Raw genomic sequence first — 19039 nt, forward strand, 5'->3', positions numbered from 1 at the left:
AAATCGATGAGACTCTGGGCTCCAATTAATCAGCAAAACCTGGAAGTGGAGCTGAGCTTCAAGAGGTAGAATGTCAGCCTTGAGTGGAAAAAAAAAAAAGCCACATTTGGGTACCAAAAAGCCTGTCCTGGCACCAAAATAAAAGTTTTTGTCTTTTGTTTTTGCCAGACCTGGGGCTTAAACTCAGAGCCTGGACACTGTCCCTGAGCTTCTTTTGCTCAAGGGTAGCACTCTACCACTTGAGCCACAGCACTACTTTTGGCTTTTTCTATGTATGTGGTACTGAAGAATTGAACCCAGGGCTTCATGCATGCTAGGCAAGCACTCTACCATGAAACCACATTCCTAGCCCCCCCAAAATAAAAGTTAAAATTGTATTTATAACTAGAGATGAGATTGTCTGCTTGGTCTGGCATTGAACCTCGATTCTCAGATCTCAGCCTCCTAAGTAGTGAGAATTACAGGTGTGAGCCATCAGTGTCTGGCTTTGTTTTGAGGGGGCAGAGAGGGTAGGGATAGGGTCTTGCTTTTTACCTGAGATGGCCTGCAATTCATTATGTAGGAAGAGGACTGGGTTCAAGTCTAGGTTGATCTTGAACTTTTTGTGTGTGTGCTGTTCCTGGGACTTGAACTAAAGACCTTGTCTTCTTGTTTGGGTTTTTCATTCAAGGCTAATACTCTACCACTTGGACCACAGCTCCACTTCTGGCTTTTTGGTGGTTAAGTGGAGATGAGAATCTCTAGAACTTTTTTTGCCTGGACTGGCTTTAAACCCAATTTCATTCTTAGATTTCAGCCTCCTAAATGGCTAGGATTACAGGTGTGGGCCACAGGCACCCCCAGCCAAATCCTGAATTTTTAATCCTTCTTCCTCAGTCTGGCTGGTGCAGGGATTACAGGCAAGGACCAGTAATACAGGATTGTACGTAGATTTACTGTGATGGACAGACAGCTGGCTGGAAGAATGATGGAGTATAAATGACCCCTAAGGAAGGAAGGAATATTGAGGGAGAAGAATGGACACACACACACACACACACACATACACACACACACACACACAGATGCCCTCAGATATTTTATTAGGGCCCAGAAACATGTCCTGGGGATTTTTCTGTTTTCCCAGGAGTTGTGCCCAGGAATGATTTAGATCTGGACATAAGACAAGGTGACATCACCTTGAACTTCCACCATGTCCACCCTCTGGAAGGAGGTGAACCTATGGGAGAAGTCGAAGAGGTGCTGCCCATTGGCATAAACCTTGAAGCGATCCAGGCCGCAGCGAATGGACAGCTGTGGGAGGGAGTGGAGGAGGGGTGAGCCTGCTGGACAGGGCTGGGGGAGGGGAGGGCCCACTGGACAGAGGTGGGGGAGGGGAGGGCCCACTGGACAAGGGCTCTTGCAAGAGCAGGAAGAAGGGCAGGGATTCCGGACTCACATCAAAGAACTGGCCAGCACCAAAGGGGTTGTAGGAAAGCTTCCTCTCCTCAGAGCCCCAGGAGCCATTGAGGAAGCTGTTGCGGACCACAGCATTCTCGCCCAAGCGGGGGTTAATGTGCAGGGCCAGGTCCCCAGAAGAGCTCACCTTCAGGTTGATGACAAAGCTGAAACCAAGGGGAGAGTCCAGTGGGAATCCAGCACCTGCAGCCCGGGAAGGATGGCTGGCGCCTGGACCCCTGGGTCTGAGGGAGAAGGCCGGGGGTGTGGACCCCTGGGTCTGAGGGAGGAGGACTGGGTTTGAGTCTGCAGGAGACCTGGGGTCTGGATTCCTGAGTCCTAGGCAGGAGGTCTTGGTTTGGATGTTTAGCTCTGAGGGAGGTGGACTTGGTTTGAACCCTGGGTCTGAGGAAGGAGATCTCCAGCCTGGACTCCTAGAGGAGGCTGGGACCTGGATCCTTGGGTCTGAGGGAGGAGGGCTAGAAATTTCCCTCTGTCTAGGTTCTGTGCTGACATACCTCTTGCTATGAGGAGGTACGTAGCCTTTGATGATGATGGTTTTTCGTGCCGTAAGTCCCCCCTGCAGTCTCCCTGTGTAAGGCACAGGCTATGGAAGAGAATAAGGAGCCTCAACCCCTGTGGGATTGCAGGAGCCACTGATCCCTGGACACAAATCCAACCAGTCTCCACCCTCACTCCTGCCCAGCCTGCCCCCCACATCTCTACTCCCACCACCCTGCAGAGTCTTACCAGCTCCCCAATCTACTACCGCCCCACCCCCTTCAGGATGCCATACCGGGTTGAAGGTTGGAGGTCCCTCCATGATCTGCGGAGTGGTGAAAAGAGGAATCATTCAATAATTGATCACAAATCATTGGCCATACCCCTGCCTCAGCTCCCCCATTCTCCCCAATTTTAGACTAGCTCCCCCTAAAATGACCATCTAACTGTGCCACTTACAGGTAAACTGCTCATTGGTGGGGGACCATATCCGGGACCAAATCCAGGACCCTACAGAGATGGGCAGAAAAAAGCAGGGGTGGTGAAGGGTTCTAGGGGGAGGTCCTCTAACCCTTCCATGACCCCTTGGACCACTGATCCCCCAACTTAGGGACATTCCTCATCCTCAAGTACTTACTGGATAAGCTGGTGTGGTCACAGGTCTCTGTGGGCACAGAGAGAGAACATGGACATGAGTGAAACCCCCCCAAATTCAGGACCGGAAGGTGTGGAGGAAGCTCTGCCCCAGATGCCACCCTGATTCTCGGAGGGGACCCTGACTTCTTTTTTTTTGGGAGGGGGTCCGGTTGTGGGGCCTGAACTCTGGGCCTGGGCGCTGTCCCTCAGCTCTTCAGCTCAAGGCTAGCGCTCTACCACTTGAGCCACAGCACCACTTCCAGCTTTTTTTTTTCTTTTTGCTTATATGGTGCTGAGGAATCAAACCCAGGGCCTCAGGCTTGCAAGGCAAGCACTCTACACCGAGCCACCTTCCCAGCCCCAAAAGGCGGATTCTTTTTTTTTTTTTTTTGTCTTTTTTTTGGTACTGGGGATCGAACCCAGGATGTTGCACTTGCTAGGCAAGTGCTTTTGCCACTGAGCTACATCCCAGCCCAACCCTGACTTCTTTAAGGATCACCAGTGCCTGTGAGCCCCGAGCTTTTAGGACAAAGCCTAGTACGTTCTTTTCTTTGTTCCCTCTTTCTGTTCTTCTGATCCCTCATTCTTCCCGTCTGTCCCATCAGAAGTGCACCTAGCCCATGTTGGGACTACTCCTGTAGTCCCAGTCACTCAGTAAATTGAGATCTTTTTTGTTTTTGCTTTTTTTTTTTGCCAGTCCTGGAGATGAACTCAGGGCCTGGACACTGTCCCTGAGCTTCTTTTTGCTCAAGGCTAACACTCTACCACTTGAGCCACAGTGCCATTCCCAGCTTTTTCCATTTATATGGTACTGAGGCTTCATGCATACTAGGCAAGCACTCTACCACTAAGCCAGATTCCCAGCCCAGTAAGCTGAGATCTGAGGGTGTAAAGCCAGCCCAGGCAGGAAAATCGAGCTCTGAGCTTACATGTTCTGATATCCGTGTGTGTACTTATTCAACTGTGGACAAATAAGCAGATTTTTTTTTTTTTTTTGCTGGTCCTGGGGCTTGAACTCTGAATGCTATCCCTGAGCTGCTGCTGCTGCTTCTTCTTCTTCTTCTTCTTCTTCTTCTTCTTCTTCTTCTTCTTCTTCTTCTTCTTCTTCTTCTTCTTCTTCTTCTTCTTCTTCTTCTTCTTCTTCTTCTTCTTCTTCTTCTTTTTTGTCAGTCATGGGGCTTGAACTCTGGGCTTGGGCACTATCCCTCAGCTCTTCAGCTCAAGGCAAGTGCTCTATGGCTTGAGCCATAGCGCTACTTCTGGTTTTCTAATGGTTTATTGGAGATAAGAGTCTCACAGACTTTCCTGCTCAGGCTGGCTCCATACTGCAATCCTCAGATCTCAGCCTCCTGAGTAGGTAGGATGACAGGCAGGAGCCACCAGCGCCAGGCTTAAGCAGATATTTTGAACTTTGCCACTCTGTTCATTTGTACAATGCTGAGGGTAGAATCCCAGGCCTTTTGCCTGCTCTACCACTCTATAGCACTGCTCTACCACACCCCCAAGGCTTCTGGACATGGTGATATTGGAGTGTCCAAGTTGGAGACTCTTTGTTGTCTCTGTACCTGGAGTACAGTTTCAAGACCACTGGAGTTCACTGTGGCTCAGCTGTCAGATGACTGTGCCATCTACACTACCTGATGGGTGGGGTGCCCAGTATACCCTGCCAGCCTCTGATACCAAGGAATGGCTTCTCCACTAAAGGCGTGTCCTGACAATTCACTGTGACATTGTGTCCCTAGTGACTAAGGTCATTTCGTAATATGCGCTTCACAATCCGTGTGTGTGTGTGTGTGTGTGTGTGTGTGTGTAAATCTGTGTGTGTGTACTAGGACTTGAACTCAGGGCTTGGGCACCATCCCTTAGCTCTTTGTGCTCAAGGCTAGTGCTCTACTAGTTGAGCCACAGCTCTACTTTCAGGCTTTTCTGGGTAGTTTATTGAAGATGAGAGTTTTATGGGTTTTCCTGCCTAGGCTGGCTTCAAACCACCATCCTCAGATCTGAGCCTCCTGAGTAGCTAGGATGACAGGCATGAGCCACTCTCAGATCCCTGTGTCCCTAGCCGGGTGCTGGTGGCTCACGCCTGTCATCCTAGCTACTCAGGAGGCTGAGATCTGAGGATCGAGATTCAAAGCCAACCCGGGCAGGAGAGACCGTGAGACTCCTATCTCCAATAAACCACCAGAAAACCGGAAGTGGCGCTGTGGCTCAAGTAGTAGAGTGCTCGCCTTGAGCTGAAGACCTGAGGGACAGCGCCCAGGCCCAGAGTTCAAGCCCCACAACCAACCAAAAAAAAAAAAAAAAAAAGAAAGATCCCTGTGTCCCTGAGCTGTTTTGCTCAAGGATAGTGTTCTATCACTTGAACCACAGCCCCACTTCTGGCCTTTTCTGAAGAGTTCATTGGAGATAAGAATCTCACGGATTTTCTTGCCAGGACTGGCTTCAAACCACAATCCTCAGATCTGAGCCTCCTGAGTAGCTAGGATGATATCACCAGTACCCTGCTGTTCAGGAATTTTTTACTCCTTACCTTCAGTTTCTCATTCAGATTGCACACCTGCTCCTGTGCCTCAGGCTCCATCTGCCTCTCCCCAACTCACCCCTAACTCTCCCCACCCTGATCCTGACTTCTGGGGCTATGACTAATTTGAGGATATGTCTGTCTTCCAGGTGAACCACTTTAGCCACCATGGAGTTCCTTGGGAAGCCCCTAGAAAGACAATGGCACAGAGTAGGCATGGGCAATGGATGACAGGGTGGAAGGATTGAGGAAGGGTGGAAACAGCACATACCTGCCCTCCAAGGAAGTTGATGGACTGTAGCTCCAAATCCCCATCCACCTGCAGGTGGGTGACCATCTGCAGGGGCAGCCGGTGCCCGTACTCGTAGAAGGGCGTCCCATTGACCACTACCTGCAGGGCAGAGCCAAAGTGTGGAGAGTCAGTGCCAACATCCAGGGAAGGGAGACATGTGATCTTTTGTTTTTGTGTCCTGGGGCTTGAACTCAGGTCCTCAGCACTATCCCTGAGTATTTGTGCCCAAGGCTAGCACTCTATCACTTTGAGCCACAGCTCCACCTCTGGTTTTCTTGTGGTTCATTAGAGATAAGAGTCTTTCCCACCCAGACTGGTTCTGAACTGTGATCCTCAGATCTCAGCCTCCTGAGTAGATAGGATGACAGGTGTGATCCACAGTGCCCAGCTTTGAGCCTTCCCTTCCCTGCATTTGTGATCTGAGGGAAGGGCCTGGGGAGGATGAGAAACTGCCGGGCATATGAGAGTGTAAAGCTCAGCCTTGTGTCCCCAGCATGACTGTGCCATCAGGCCTCCAGTGATAGTGATAAGACTTGGGCAAGCCGGGCACTGGTGGCTCACGCCTGTAATCCTAGCTACTCAGGAGGCTGAGATCTGAGGATCTCGGTTCAAAGCCAGCCCGGGCAGGAGAGACCGTGAGACTCCTATCTCCAATAAACTATCAGAAAACCGGAAGTGGCGCTGTAGCTCAAGTGGTAGAGCGCTCACCTTGAGCTGAAGAGCTGAGGGACAGCGCCCAGGCCCAGAGTTCAAGCCCCACGGCCGACCAAAAAAAAAAGACTTGGGCATATGTGACTCTGAAGTCAGGCATGGTGAACTTGAAACTACCATCTTGGTAATGGGGAGGTGGAGCAGGAGAATGGAAAGTTCAAGGTCAGCCTGGGCTATATAGCCAGACCTTGTCTCATTAAAACAAAGAAAACAAAGCAAACTGGGCAGTGGTGGTACATGCCTGTCATCCTAGCTATTCAGGAGGCTGAGATCTGAGGATCACAATTCAAAGCCAGCCCTGGGCAGAAAAGTCTGTGAGACTCTCATCTCCAATTAACCAGCAAAAAGCTGAAAGTGGACACATGGCTCAAGTCGTAAGAGCATTAGCCTTGAGCAAAAAAGTTAAGGGACAGCATAGGTCCTGAGTTCAAGCCCCAGGAGTGGTGCAGAAAAATAAACAACAATTAATTAATTAATGGAGATATTTATGGATACAATGATGTTTGTGTGAGATCTGCTTTTTTTTTTTTTTTTTTTTTTTTTGGTCCTGGGGCTTGAACTCAGGGCCTGGGCACTGTCCCAGAGCTCTTCAGTTCAAGGCTAGCGCTCTATCAAGCCACCGCACCACTTCCAGTTTTCTGGTGGTTTATTGGAGATAAGAGTCTCATGGACTTTCCTGCCTGGGCTGGCTTTGAACCATGATTCTCAGATTTCAGTCTCCTGACTAGCTAGGATGACAGGCATGAGCCACCAGCACCCAGATAAGATCTGCTTTTAGATAACATGAGAGAGGTGTGTGTGGGAGAGATGAAGGGGAGGAACCTTGAGGGTCCCCAAATCTCAGTATGTGGGAGACCCTAGTTCTTCATGCTTCCCTTGTGTGTCCAGAGAGTTCTGATAGCACACAGCAAAATTCCACATTTTCTCAGTACCCTCAGGATGGCATGATTATATGCATCACATGAATTAGACGCCTCAGGAGCCAGATGGAGGATCCAGGTTGGAAGCTAACCCCAGGCAGGAAAGTCCTTGCGATTCTTATTTCCAATGAACCAGCAAAAGGCCAGAAGTGGAGTGTGGTACAAGTTGGTAAGCATTGGCCTTGCTTGAAAAAGTCAAGAGACAGTGCCTAGGCCCTCAGTTCAAGTTCCAGTACCAATTCACAAGCACACACACAAAAAGAAAAGAAAAGCCAGGTACTGGTGGCTCACACCTGTCATCCTAGCTACCCAGAAAGCTGAGATCTAAGGATCATGGTTCAAAGCCTGCTGGAGGGGGGGGGGGGGGGCAGGAAAGTCTATGAGACTCTCTTTTTTGTTTGTTTGTTTTGGGTCATGGGGCCTGAATTCTGGGCCTGGGTGCTGTCCTTCAGCTCTTCATCTCAAGGCTGAGCCACAGCGCCACTTCTGGATTTTCTGCTTATGTGGTGTTGAGGAATTGAACCCAGGGTCTCATGCATGCTAGGCAAACACTCTACCACTGAGCCACCTTCCCAGCCCCGTATGAGACTTTTAAGTCCAATGAACGACCAGAAAACTGGAAGTGGAGCTGTGGCTCAACGTGGTAGAGTGCTAGCCTGGAACAAAAAGACCTCAGGGACATTGCCTAGATCCCGAGTTCAAACCCATGGCTGACAAAAAATAAAGAAAGGAAGGGAGGGAGGGAGGGAAGAGGGAGGGAGGGAGGGAGGGAAGGCTGGAAGGAAAGACAGAGGGCACAGAGGAAGAAAGAGGGGAGTCCCAAGGGACAGACCTTGTAGTGTTCATCCAGCACCATGAACACCAGCTCGAAGTGGGTGCCCTTGCTAAAGGGCATGCTCCTCTTCTTCTCCTCGTTGCCCCACTGGCCACCCTGCTTCGTGTTGAACACCACCTTGTCCCAGCCATCGAAGCGGGGGTTGAAGTGGAAGGCAATATCAGCCCCCGGGTCCTGTCCCACCATGAAGTTCACCTGGAATCTGATGGACATAAAGGGCTGGTTCCTGGGGGGTCACCTCCCCCTGCCTCAGCCTGGCCCATAGTTTACTGACCTGGACCTTCATGCCCTGGGTGGAGCGGAGGTGCTGGCCCAGTACTGTTTTGTATTCTTTTGCACATTGAATCCTAACAATTGTCTCATTTACAGTTGGAAAACAGAAGCACAGAGAAGAACAGTAGTCCTCTGAATCTGGGTGACAGAGCTGGGGATTTGGACACAGCACTTGCATCAATCTAGATTCATGTTTTCAAAGCTCTCACTTCCAAGTTAGGTGCTGGTGACTCATGCCTGTAATCCCAGCTACTACTAGAGAAGCTGAGATCTAAAGAATGGCCATTAGACGCTTATCTCCAATTAACCAGCAAAAAACAAAAAAAGCTGGACATCTGCTAGTTGTGGGTGGTTCATGACTGTAATCCTAGGTACTCAGGAGGCTGAGATCTGAGGACAGGAGTTCAAAGCTAGCCGAGTAGGAGAGTCCCTGAGACTCTTATATCCAATTAACTACTGAAAAGCTGGAAGTGGAGATGTAGCTCAAATGGTAGAGCACTATCTTTGAGCAGAAAACCTCAGAGACAGCACCCAGGTCCTGAGTTCAAGGCTCAAGGATCAGCATAAATGAATTTCTTTTAGAAAGCCAGAAGTGAATCTGTGGCTCAAGTGGTAGAGCACTAGCATTGAACCAACGCAAATGCATAAGGCCTTTGAGTTCAAACCCCAGTACCAGCACAAAACCACAATAGCAAGAAAAAAAATCTCATTTCACGTCCAACATCCTCTTTCTTTGTAGCTCTGTCTCTTTTCTCTTGAGATAGTGTCTCACTATGTAGTCCAGGCTGGTTTGAATCTCTCAATCCTCCAGCCTCAGCCTCCTGAGTGCTGGAATTACAGGCATGCATCACTATACCTGTAATCTCTTGGGTGAGCCCTCCAGGCCCCTGCAGTCCCAAAGCATACACCTGCACACAGCTGATCTGACTACCAAGCTGCCTGGTACCCCCCCCTCCCCGCCCCTTCCCCATTAACCCTTCTTCCATCTTTTCCTTCCTGGACTCTTAGGCCTTGCAGGCCACCATCACACAAAGCCTAAGGGTAGCATGAGGATGGCCAAGTTCCAGTGCATTCTACACATCCATCCCACCAGCCCTGGTAACCAGGAAGGAAAAAGGTGGCGTCATGCAAATGGCCTGTGGTGCCCTGGCTGGCACTCTGGGAGAGTCTCACCGTTTCATGTTCTCTTTTGCTACTCCCTGGATATACACGGACATGCCAGCGCTGAGCCCACCTGGGATGGGCTGGTTGTAGGGCAGCGTCTGTAGAGAGGGATATCAAGGGACCTCAGAGGCAGCCTGCCTGCTACAACCCCTCTCCCTCTTTGAGAAGCCCCTCCCACTCCAGTGTCCCCCTAAACAAGGGAGAGGAAGCATGAGGATGAGATGGGGACCCAAAATGGCCTGAACGCCACTGTGGGTGGAAATCAAACCTTAGCCTCAGTTCAGGATGAATCAGGCCTGAGGAAGTCTTGGGATACTTCTCCCACACACCGAGGATGAATGTGGGGTGAATTGGTGGGGAGGGGGGCTTACCGGGTTGTAGGTGGGCTGGTAGCCCGGTGCCGGGACAAAGGCCATCTCAAGAGGCTAGGCTGGTGGCTGGTCCTAGGAGGAGTGTTGTTGCAGGAATGGGGAGCAGTGAACTGTGGCTGCTGACCCTTATAGCACAGTGAAGGGAGTGGCTGGCAGGGAAGGGGTCACCAGGTCCCTAGGTTAGAATCCTGAGGGTGCACCTCACTTCCTAGCCCTTACTGCCACACTGGGGCCTCATGCAAAGAGGGCCAATGATGGACTTTGGCCTTGCCAGAGCCTTATCAGAGACCATAAAGCCCTGCCCGAAGTCTGTTGGCAGAGGGAGGGGACAGAAGGTGGGCAGGGCGGGGCTGCAGGAGTGGCTGCACAGGTGGGTAATGGAAGGAGATAAGAGCTGGAGACACAGCAAAGTACCCACATTCACCTCCAGCTCTCACATTATGACCTAGGGACAGGGGTTTAGAGCACATGGGTGGCTGGAGTGAAAAGGTTTTTGTTTTTGTTTTTGTTTTCTTTTTCCAGTCGTGGGGCTTGAACTCTGGGCCTGGGTGCTGTCCCTCAGCACTTCAGCTCCAGGCTAACACTCTACCACTTGAGCCACAATGCCACTTCCAGTTTTCTGGTGGTTCATTGGAGATAAGAGTCTCATGGAGGGGCTGGGAAGGTAGCTCAGCGGTAGAGTGCATGCCTTGCAAGCATGAGGCCCTGGGTTCGATTCCTCAGCACCACATAAACAGAAAAAGCCAGAAGTGACATTGTAGCTCCAATGGTAGAGCACTAGCCTTGAGCTGAAGAGCTGAGGGACAGTGCCCAGACCCAGAGTTCAGGCCTCATGACCAGCAAAAAAAAAAAAAAAAAAGAGTCTCACGGAGACTTTCCTGCCTGGACTGGCTTTGAACATCGATCCTCAGATCTCAGCCTCTTGAATAGCTAGGATGACAGGGTGAGCCACTGGCGCCTGGCTGCCTCTGCTACTTTCTATCTGGGTGTGCCCAGCAGACTCCAGCACTGCACTGACTATAAATAGGACAGGGGCCAGGTGGGTTGGGCACTGTCAGTCCAAGAATAGGGGGAGCAAGGATGGCCTTCCACACCCAGAAGGACGCCAGCCAAGGACTCCACCTCTTAAGACTTCCTGCTCTTCCTAAACAGTCTTCAATTGGTCAGATCTCATCATTGGCTGTGTATGGTGGTTCATCTCTGTAATCTCAGCACTCAGGAGGCTAAGGCAAGGGGATCTCGAGTTCCAGGCTACCTTATGTTATATATAATGAGACCTTGTCTCAGAAAAGCAAAAGAACCTCTATCCCCAATTTCACAGCTGCCTTCCTGGGAGACCCCTGGGTCTCCAATTCCCCCCGCCCCCCTCCACTCCAGTAATGAAGCCAGGTTCTCTCCAGAACTTTATTGTTCTTAGTGAAGATAAGGGCCTGGGTAGAAATGAGGGTCATAAAGATAAGGCTTGAGAGTGCTCGGAAGGCACTAGAGGCCTGTCCTGAATCCTCCCATTATAGAGGAGGAGGCAGGCACTGGGTGTGGAGACGGGCTTGGCGCTCAGAGTTTGGAGAAGGTGATGCTCTTCAGGTCCTTCTTCTCCATGGCCGCCTGCACCGACTTCACGATGTCCTGGGTCTGCAGCATGCTCATGTTCCAGGAGGCCTGCGGAGGGGGAAGGCGACACCTAGTGAACACCAATCTGAGGGTGAGGCAGGCACCAGCCCGCCCCTGAGCCCCAATTGGCCAGGCAGGGACGCCGTGATTGGAGGAGGGCTGGGTGGGGGCGGGGTAGGGAACAGGGAGTGCATTGATTGGTGGAGCAGCACCAGGAGTGGGAAGTGAGGTGATTGGTGGAGGCCTCGTGGGGCTAGGAGCACAGTGATTGGCTGAAGCCGAAGCTCACCACGTAGTCCAGTGCCATGTCCACCGGGTGATCCCGCGAGTAGAGCAGGTTGACCTTGGTGCTCTGAACGGCCACTGGGCTCTTGCTCGACACCTCAGCCGCCAGCGCGAAGGCTGCGTCCAGCATGGCCTCCTTGTCCGAGAACACGCGGCTTCGAGAGGAATCAGAAGGGCAGGTGAGGCTCTCCGTGTGGACCCCCATCCCACCAGGCGTGGACTTTCCCCTCCCTCCCCTGCCACACTCGCAGGGAGACACCCTTGATCTCGGATGGGAAGAGAGGGACTCGCCCCCCCCCCATGGCATGGCTGCACACCCCCATGCTCTGCCCCTGCCCTCCTTGTCCTCAGGCCCCGCCCCCAGCCCTATCCTTGGTCCTTGCCTTCTTCCTTCCTCAGCCCCCATTACCTGACCAGTCCACTGCTCAGCGCCTCGTCTGCCATCATCTTGCGGGCGGTGAAGGCCAGCTCGTTGACCAGGCTGTGGAAAGGGAGGGCACACCAGGCTATCCTGTGGCCTGGGGCGGGGGGGGGAACCCCACAGTCCTCCCCGCTGCCCCCCTCTCACCTCTGATTCCCAATGACTTTGGGCAGCCGCTGCAGCGTCCCCACATCAGCGGCCAGGCCTATGTCCACCTCCTGGTGAGCAGTGGGACTGTCATTATTTGCTCCAACACAAGCTCAAGGCTAGAACTGAAGAGCCGTCCGTCCCCCCCCACCACGCCATTTCTGCACCCCCTGAATACCTCCAACTCCTCTAAAATGCTGACCCCAGCCAGTTCCTGGAGCCTCCTTTTCCCAGGAGACCTCCTGGTTCTTTACAGTGAGCTCTTCAGGTTGACCCCACTTTTCGGGAGACACTGCTTTCCCCCTCCCCCCTCTTCTCTCTCTCCTTCTCTCCTTCCTGGTCCCACCCTGCACCTGGCTTCCTCCTGTCTCTCTGGACCTCCAGTGTGGTCTGACAGCCACACTGCCTGTGCCCCCTGCCCCGTCACTCCTCACCTCCCTGAACACCTGCCAGATTTTCTCCATGGCAGTCTCACATACACATCCCCTCCATGGTGCTGGGGACAGACTTCAGGGTCCTGCACATGCCAGCCAAGTGCTCTACCACTAAACCAAATCCCCAGCTCTTGGTTTGGAGAGGCAAGGTCCTGCCATGTGGCCCAGATTAACCTAGAACTCCAGTCTTTCTGCCTCCACCTCCCAAGTGCCAGGATGACAGCTGTGTGCTACCCTGCCTGTCTCCTGAGCCTCACTTTGGAAGGGCCACTCTGACTCCTCTGCCGTGAAGCCCTCAGGGCTTGCTCCCTCCACACACGTGGTCCCTGCTCTGACAGGTGTGCCACTCTCTAGTCAGCACTGTGGGGGTCCCGGAAGGCAGGAGCTCAGGGAGACTCACCTTGACCTGGAAGAAAGCATCCTGGGCACAGTAGCGGATGTCACAGGCAGTGATGAGGTCCACACCTGGAAGGAAGAGGCCAGGGATAATGCAGAGGGAAAGAGTCTGGCCCTGCTCCCCAGTCATGGCCGCATGCAGGGCCCCAGGCTCAGCAGCAGAGAGCTGAGAGTGGAGGCCCTGGCTGAGGGAGGGGCGGCCTCAGCCCCACCCCTGCCCAGGGGAGAGGGGGAGGCACACTCACCTCCACCAATGCACCCGCCGTGGATGGCAGCGATCACAGGTTTGGGGCACTGGAAGGGAAGGCAGGGCTGGGGTCAGGGCTGAGGGCAGTGGGCAGAGGAGCTGCTGCCCTGCTGTGCTCAGAGTCACCTTCTCAATGACGCTGAAGGTCTTCTGGTACTGGGTGATGAGGTCACGGAGGTACCAGCTGATGCGGGCCACGTCGTCTCCCTCGGGCTGCAACAGTTCTGAAGCCATGTCCATGAGGTCGATTCCTGGCCAGGAGTGGGGGGGGGGAATGAGGGAAGAGGAGGTGCTCACATAGCCTCCCAGCACCCCCTCACCCTGCCAGGACTCAGATCCAAGCAAAATGATTGTACCAGCCACAGCAGAAAACAACTTGCTTAGAGCTTAGGGAGACATGGCATGGAGAGATAAAGAGGTCTGCTCCTACTGAGCCTTCACTCTGTCTTCACAGAATCTTGGCAGGTCCTACAAGTGGTTCCAGTTCACCCACAGGGAAACTAAGGCATGGAGAGGTTATACACTGGCCTGAGGTCACACTGGTGGTCTGGGAAGCAGGTGAGGGCGAGACACTGAGTCTGCAAAGTTGTTTCCTGAGATGGGGGTTCTGGATATGGAGCGAATGTTGTGCCTCTAACTTCCAGATAATCACCATAACCATGAATCTGACTTTTCTTCTGTTTTTCTTTCTTGCTTAATTATGTGTTTTTGTTTTATTGTCAGTTGTAGGGCTTGAACTCGAGGCCTGAATGCTGTCCCTCAGCTCTTCAGCTCAAGGCGAGCGCTCTACCACTTGGGCCACAGCATCACTTCCGTTTTTCTGGTGGTTAATTGAAGATGAGTCTCACGGACTTTCCTGCCCCGGCTGGCTTTGAACCGTGATCTTCAGATCTCAGCCTCTTGAGTAGTTAGGATTACAGGCGGCGTGAGCCACCAGCGCTTGGCTCAGTTATGTTTTTATCTTTTGAGACAGGGTTCACTAGGGTTCAGGCCTAGAACTCTTGACCCTCCACCTCTGGCTCCTGAGTGCTCAGATTCAAGGCCTGGACTGCGCTGTATGACTGGTTCAGCTGGAGTGTGGCTCAATGGTAGAGAAGCTGCCCAGTGTGGGCAAGACCATGAGTTCTAGCCTGAAACTGTGTGTTCCTATCTGATGGCCAGAAGAGGTCCTGGCTCCACAGAGCCATAGTAGAGGTCTCTGGTTTAAGCCAGGAACAACACACACACACACACACACACACACACACACACACACACACACACACACACACGTTTTGACTAGAGCAATGTGACATAGGCCTGTAATCCCAGCCCTAGAGGGAGGCGGAGGCAGGAGGAGGATCCGGAGTTAGAGGCTACCCTAGGCTACATCTTTCTGAGTCCCCATTTCAACAACAAGTAAAACATGATATCATGTGCCTGTGTGTGGGGGTCAGCGGGGAGGCTGTTACCCTGTCTAATGTCCTCAGTGAGAGACCTGAAGGACATGAAGGGAGCATAGACTCATCAGGATTGAGAATGGAAAATGCCAGAAACAGCCAGTGCAAAGGCCCTGTGGTTGGAATGCTCCTGGCCTGGGTGAGCAGCCTCACAGAAAGGCCTACAGGGCTGGAGTTATAAGGCAGACATGAACGTCAGGGTCAGGGAGGGGATGGAAGGAGATCATGTGTATCTCTTCTCTCCTCTTCATCCTTTCCTTGACCCCTAACATGTCACTGCCAACTTAAGAAGTCTCTCCCACTCTGAGCCAGTCCTGATCCACAGGCTTTGCTGTCTGTGGAGGCAGGTTCAGGAGACAGCAGGCTTGCGCAAGTGACAGGTGGGTATGACAGACTCCCTGCACCACCTTGGCTGGGCCTGAATCTGGACCAGGGGTAGCTTCTCTACACCAGGCTATTGAAACACTCCAGGGAGCAACTGGGCTGCAGGGTGGAGGAGTTGCATCTGGGCAGCACAAGGCAGGGTCCAGGCATGCAATGACTTCACAGAGCATCCTTAGCAAGTCCTCTGTTCAGCAGGACCGGGGTAGCCTGCCCCAGCCTGCTGGCAGCTCTTGGCACCCACAACAAGTCTAAGAAACCCTGGTGACTCATTGGCCTGGTTCCCAGGACCAGCCTCATGGGCAACTTCCTAAGCCTACTCTGGCTGGCTTTTCTGGTTCTCCTTGAACACCCACAATTGCAACTCCCTGAAACGCAGAGCCCCAGTGCGCAGGCCCCACAGTCAGATGAGATCAGTGCAGAAAACGGGCCCCAGCTTGTTCTCCTGGGAACCTCTAGATTGCATCATTAATCAGATTGCTGCTATTGTCACACAGCCACATAACAAATGGTTTGTCTAGATTAAGGTGGGTGCTGAATACTGACGTCACACAAGTATCACCTCCTTCCATTCACCCCACAGCATCCTGCTGAGCAGGTGTTCAGCTTCTCTCCATTTTCTTCACATCAGGGCCCCACAAGGTAGGGGGACAAGGACAGGTGCAGAGGTGGGGTCTGCCTGAGCCCTCAGCCTTCATGCCTTCCTTTTCATTTTTCCTAGAGTGCTGGGGATGGAACCCCAGGCCACAGCTATCAGGCAAGTATTTTCCACTAAGCACTAAGTTTTACCCAGCAAGCCTTTGATTTGGATGCTTGAACAAGAGGTTCAAATCACAAGTTAGAGCTGCCTAAAATCCTCAATTAGAAGCACTGCCATACCGCCAGGACCAGGAGCGCCTGGGGAGGAGAAGGTACCTGAAGTGAACATTTTTCCTGCACCCGAGACCACCACAGCCCTGCAGTTGGAGTCCCTGGCTATCTTGTTGAAGCATTCCACCATCTCCCTGTGGAGGAGCAAGGAGGGAAGAGCCAGTAAGCACAGCAGTGGGACTGCCCCACCCTCAAGTCCATCTGTCTGTCCTCCAAGGCCAGCCAGGCCTGGTGCCCCAGCCCCGCCTCCACCTGCAGGAAGGCCTCCAGGATGTGCAGCCCGCACCTCCAGAAGGCCTTGTTCATGGCATTCCTCTTGTCAGGCCTGTTCAGCTGCACGTGGAGGACGTGTGTCCCAGCCGAGGTCACCTGCAGGGACTCGTAGCTGTGGTCCGAGGCTTCCGAGGGGGCTGCCTTGGAGGCCTGGTGTGCGGAGGAGCTCAGGGGGCGAGGGCTGAGGTGGAAGCCCAGCTGCGTGGGCGCTGCCAGTCCTGGGGACAGAGGGGAAGAGGAGCCCTGGAGACGCCAGAATGGGGATGCACGTGTCTCGGGGAGCCTGGCCTGGAGAACACGAAGTCCGCAGAGCCCAGGGTCGGGGGGGACTCGGGTTTGAGGACTGCGGTGCTTGGCAGTGGGCTGAGTCTGAGACTACTTGAGACCGTGGACGGTGGGCTGAGCCAGGCCCGGGGGCGACGAGCTGTCAGGGCCCCCAGATTGCAAAGACCCAGGCTTCTGGAGTTGGGGAGTTCTCTCGAGTTGGGAGCCTCCGCAGACCCCTGCGTTAGGCAGCGCACGGGCCCTTTTGCTGCCTCCGCATAGGCCTCTCCTCGGTGGACCCCCCAGAGGACAGGGGGTGACTTACGCCTCAGCCACAGGTCGCGGACTGCGCGAGAAACCGCCATCGCTGCGGTCGTCAGGACTGTCAACAAACTAAGCTGAGGGGCGGAAGCCGAGGGGCGGGACGAAATCCGCCATGTTGGGCAAGGGCATAGAAGCCGCAGCCCAAGCCTCAGTGACGCCCCTGCGCCCGCCATCTTAACTAAGGGCAGCCGGAAGTGGCGTTGGGAGTTCTCTGGCGTGCTTGGAAGGGAGCTCGGGAAGGAACCCTTTGCCCCACTGGGCACCTGGCCTGGGCCCGTGTCTCACCGCCAGGGGGCCAATTCCGCATAAAGTTCAGCACTGCGCTGTTTGAGCAAGGACACGAAGGCCACAGCGCAGTTGCTGCTAAGTGAGTTTATCCTCGCGCAAGTTCAACTAAGAAGAGCAGGGACGAGCTGTGCTGCGAGGAGGTGCTGGTCGCCAGCCTCAGGACTGTGCCAACTCCCCACAGCATTCCAGTGGCTAGTTCAAGGCTGCTGGTTGCAGGAGGCTGAAGGCAGGTGCTCACTCTGAGGTGTTCTGGTTTTGTGTGTGTGTGATGCTTAAGAGTACGGCCCAAGAGGCTGGGAAGGTGGCTCAGTGGTAGAGCACTTGCCTTGCATGCATGAAGCCCTGGGTTCAATTCCTCAGCACCACATAAGCAGAAAAAGCCTGAAGTGGAGCTGGGGCTCAAGTGGTAGAGCACTAGCCTTGAGCTGATGGTGCTGAGGGACAGCACCCAGGCCAAGTCCAGGCCCCATGACCCAGAAATAAATAAATAAAAAATAAATTATGGTCCAGGGCCACCAGCACAGTAGGCAAGGAACTCTGCCATGGAACCACTCTCTGCTTTTTTGAATACTAAGTTCAGGAAGTGAATGCTTTTGGAAGAAAGTATTACCCAAGAGCAGAAGAAACCTTTTTTTTTTTTTTTTTCTGTCATGGGCCTTGAACTCTGGGTCTGGGTGCTATCCCTGGGCTCTTCAGCTCAAGGCAAGCACTCTATCACTTCAGCTACAGCACCATTTTGTTTTCTGGTGTTTTTTTTTTTTTTTTTTTTGGTCTGGTCATGGGGCCTGAACTCTGGGCCTGGGCGCTGTCCCTCAGCTCTTCAGCTCAAGGCTAGCGCTCTACCACTTGAGCTACAGCGACACTTCCGGCTTTTTTTTAAAATATATTTTATTTTATTTTATTTTTTGTGAACACACTGTACAGAGGGGTTACAATTACAATGGGCAGGATAATGCGTACATTTCTTATCAAGCATTGCAGCCTCCTCCTTTGTTTATCCTTCACATCCCTTCCCAGCCTCCTCCCCCACCCCCCCACCCAATCCTCCCTGCCCCCCCCACCAACGTTGTAAAGCTCGTTTTCGACATGACAACTTGTACTTCTCATTGTTGCAACAGGTCCACCTGTATCCTTAAATGACTTGTTTTTCCCCCATCTCCTCTACAAGTTATACTGACATCAAATATAGTGAAAGCAGGGGTTATACTGTGGGGGAGGGACATACAAAGCAACAAAGAGATAATCTTATAAATGCATTAGAAACAAATGCATGAAAGAAAAAAAACATTAAAATACATATCTAAGGGTTCATTTTCCTAACATCACATTATCTGACCTTTTCCGCTTGACTCATACTAGATATTGCAAATAAGGGAAACCATGGGACCTATGTTTCTTTGGGCCTGGCTTACTTCACAATATAATTTTTCAGGCTTTTTTCTTTTTGCTTATGTGGTGCTAAAGAATCGAACCCAGGGCCTCAGGCATGCAAGGCAAGCACTCTACCACTGAGCCACCTTCCCAGCTCCCATTCTGGTGGTTTTATTGGAAGTAAGTCTCATGGATTTTCCTGCCTGGGCTGACTTTGAGCAATCCTCAGATCTCAGCCATCTGAGTAGCTAGGTCTACAGGCAAAGTCACTGGGTGAAAGCTTCACCAAGGGTGAACAGAGCTTGCTTTAATGAATGAATGGCTCTTTTGAAGACAGAACCAGCCATTCGTAAGAAATTATCCATGCCACAGAAAACTGAAAACCCATGTAGGAATAAGCCAGCAGCCAGGGAAAAATTGGAGAGCCAAGTAATGTTTAGTGGGACCCTTCTAGCATGAAGATGTCTCATGTATCCAGATGTGGAAGGACTAAATAAGAGCCCAGAAGGAAACTTCATCTGATAGATGGGATGTCAAAATGGCTTAAATATTTGCATTGAGTGTGTGCATTGCAATGTTTGCCTTAGAAGAGCAGGAAATGGCCTTCAGTCTTGGGTTAAGTAAATC

The 19039-nt window shown here is 52.4% G+C and overlaps 2 protein-coding genes across 2 annotated transcripts; both read right to left on the minus strand.

Annotated features, from left to right (window-relative positions):
• Positions 1-1065: 1065 nt before the first annotated feature.
• LOC138811151 (galectin-4-like) lies at positions 1066-9877 on the minus strand. Its single transcript, XM_069998796.1, has 10 exons — positions 9662-9877; positions 9300-9388; positions 7851-8055; positions 5367-5486; positions 2576-2602; positions 2398-2448; positions 2234-2263; positions 1956-2044; positions 1439-1604; positions 1066-1293 (listed from the first exon to the last, which is right to left on the minus strand). Exons 1-10 carry the CDS (start codon positions 9704-9706, stop codon positions 1147-1149), a joined length of 969 nt encoding a protein of 322 aa, XP_069854897.1. The 5' UTR covers positions 9707-9877; the 3' UTR covers positions 1066-1146.
• A 1174-nt stretch (positions 9878-11051) lies between these two features.
• On the minus strand, positions 11052-16845 carry LOC138811152 (delta(3,5)-Delta(2,4)-dienoyl-CoA isomerase, mitochondrial-like). Its single transcript, XM_069998797.1, has 10 exons — positions 16755-16845; positions 16179-16383; positions 15938-16026; positions 13329-13453; positions 13201-13249; positions 12960-13024; positions 12126-12196; positions 11967-12038; positions 11562-11712; positions 11052-11320 (listed from the first exon to the last, which is right to left on the minus strand). The coding sequence occupies exons 1-10, from the start codon at positions 16792-16794 to the stop codon at positions 11216-11218; spliced, it is 972 nt and encodes a 323-aa protein (XP_069854898.1). The 5' UTR covers positions 16795-16845; the 3' UTR covers positions 11052-11215.
• Positions 16846-19039: the final 2194 nt, after the last annotated feature.

Source organism: Dipodomys merriami, unplaced genomic scaffold (genome assembly GCF_024711535.1).
Source record: "Dipodomys merriami isolate MVZ:Mamm:240054 unplaced genomic scaffold, mDipMer1.0.p SCAF_52, whole genome shotgun sequence".
Lineage (NCBI taxonomy): Eukaryota > Metazoa > Chordata > Mammalia > Rodentia > Heteromyidae > Dipodomys > Dipodomys merriami.

Bases quoted from the DNA above. Each gene is read 5' to 3' on its own strand.
- LOC138811151 (XM_069998796.1), bottom strand. From the start codon at position 9,706: ATGGCCTTTGTCCCGGCACCGGGCTACCAGCCCACCTACAACCCG. The intron at 2,264-2,397 runs GTAAGTGGCACA...ACCACTCCGCAG, and splicing joins CACCAATGAGCAGTTTACCT to ATCATGGAGGGACCTCCAAC. The intron at 2,045-2,233 runs GTATGGCATCCT...TCTCTTCCATAG, and splicing joins GACCTCCAACCTTCAACCCG to CCTGTGCCTTACACAGGGAG.
- LOC138811152 (XM_069998797.1), bottom strand. From the start codon at position 16,794: ATGGCGGTTTCTCGCGCAGTCCGCGACCTGTGGCTGAGGC. The intron at 16,384-16,754 runs GTAAGTCACCCC...CTCTGTCCCCAG, and splicing joins CCGCGACCTGTGGCTGAGGC to GACTGGCAGCGCCCACGCAG. The intron at 11,321-11,561 runs GTGAGCTTCGGC...CCCCCTCCGCAG, and splicing joins ACATGGCACTGGACTACGTG to GCCTCCTGGAACATGAGCAT.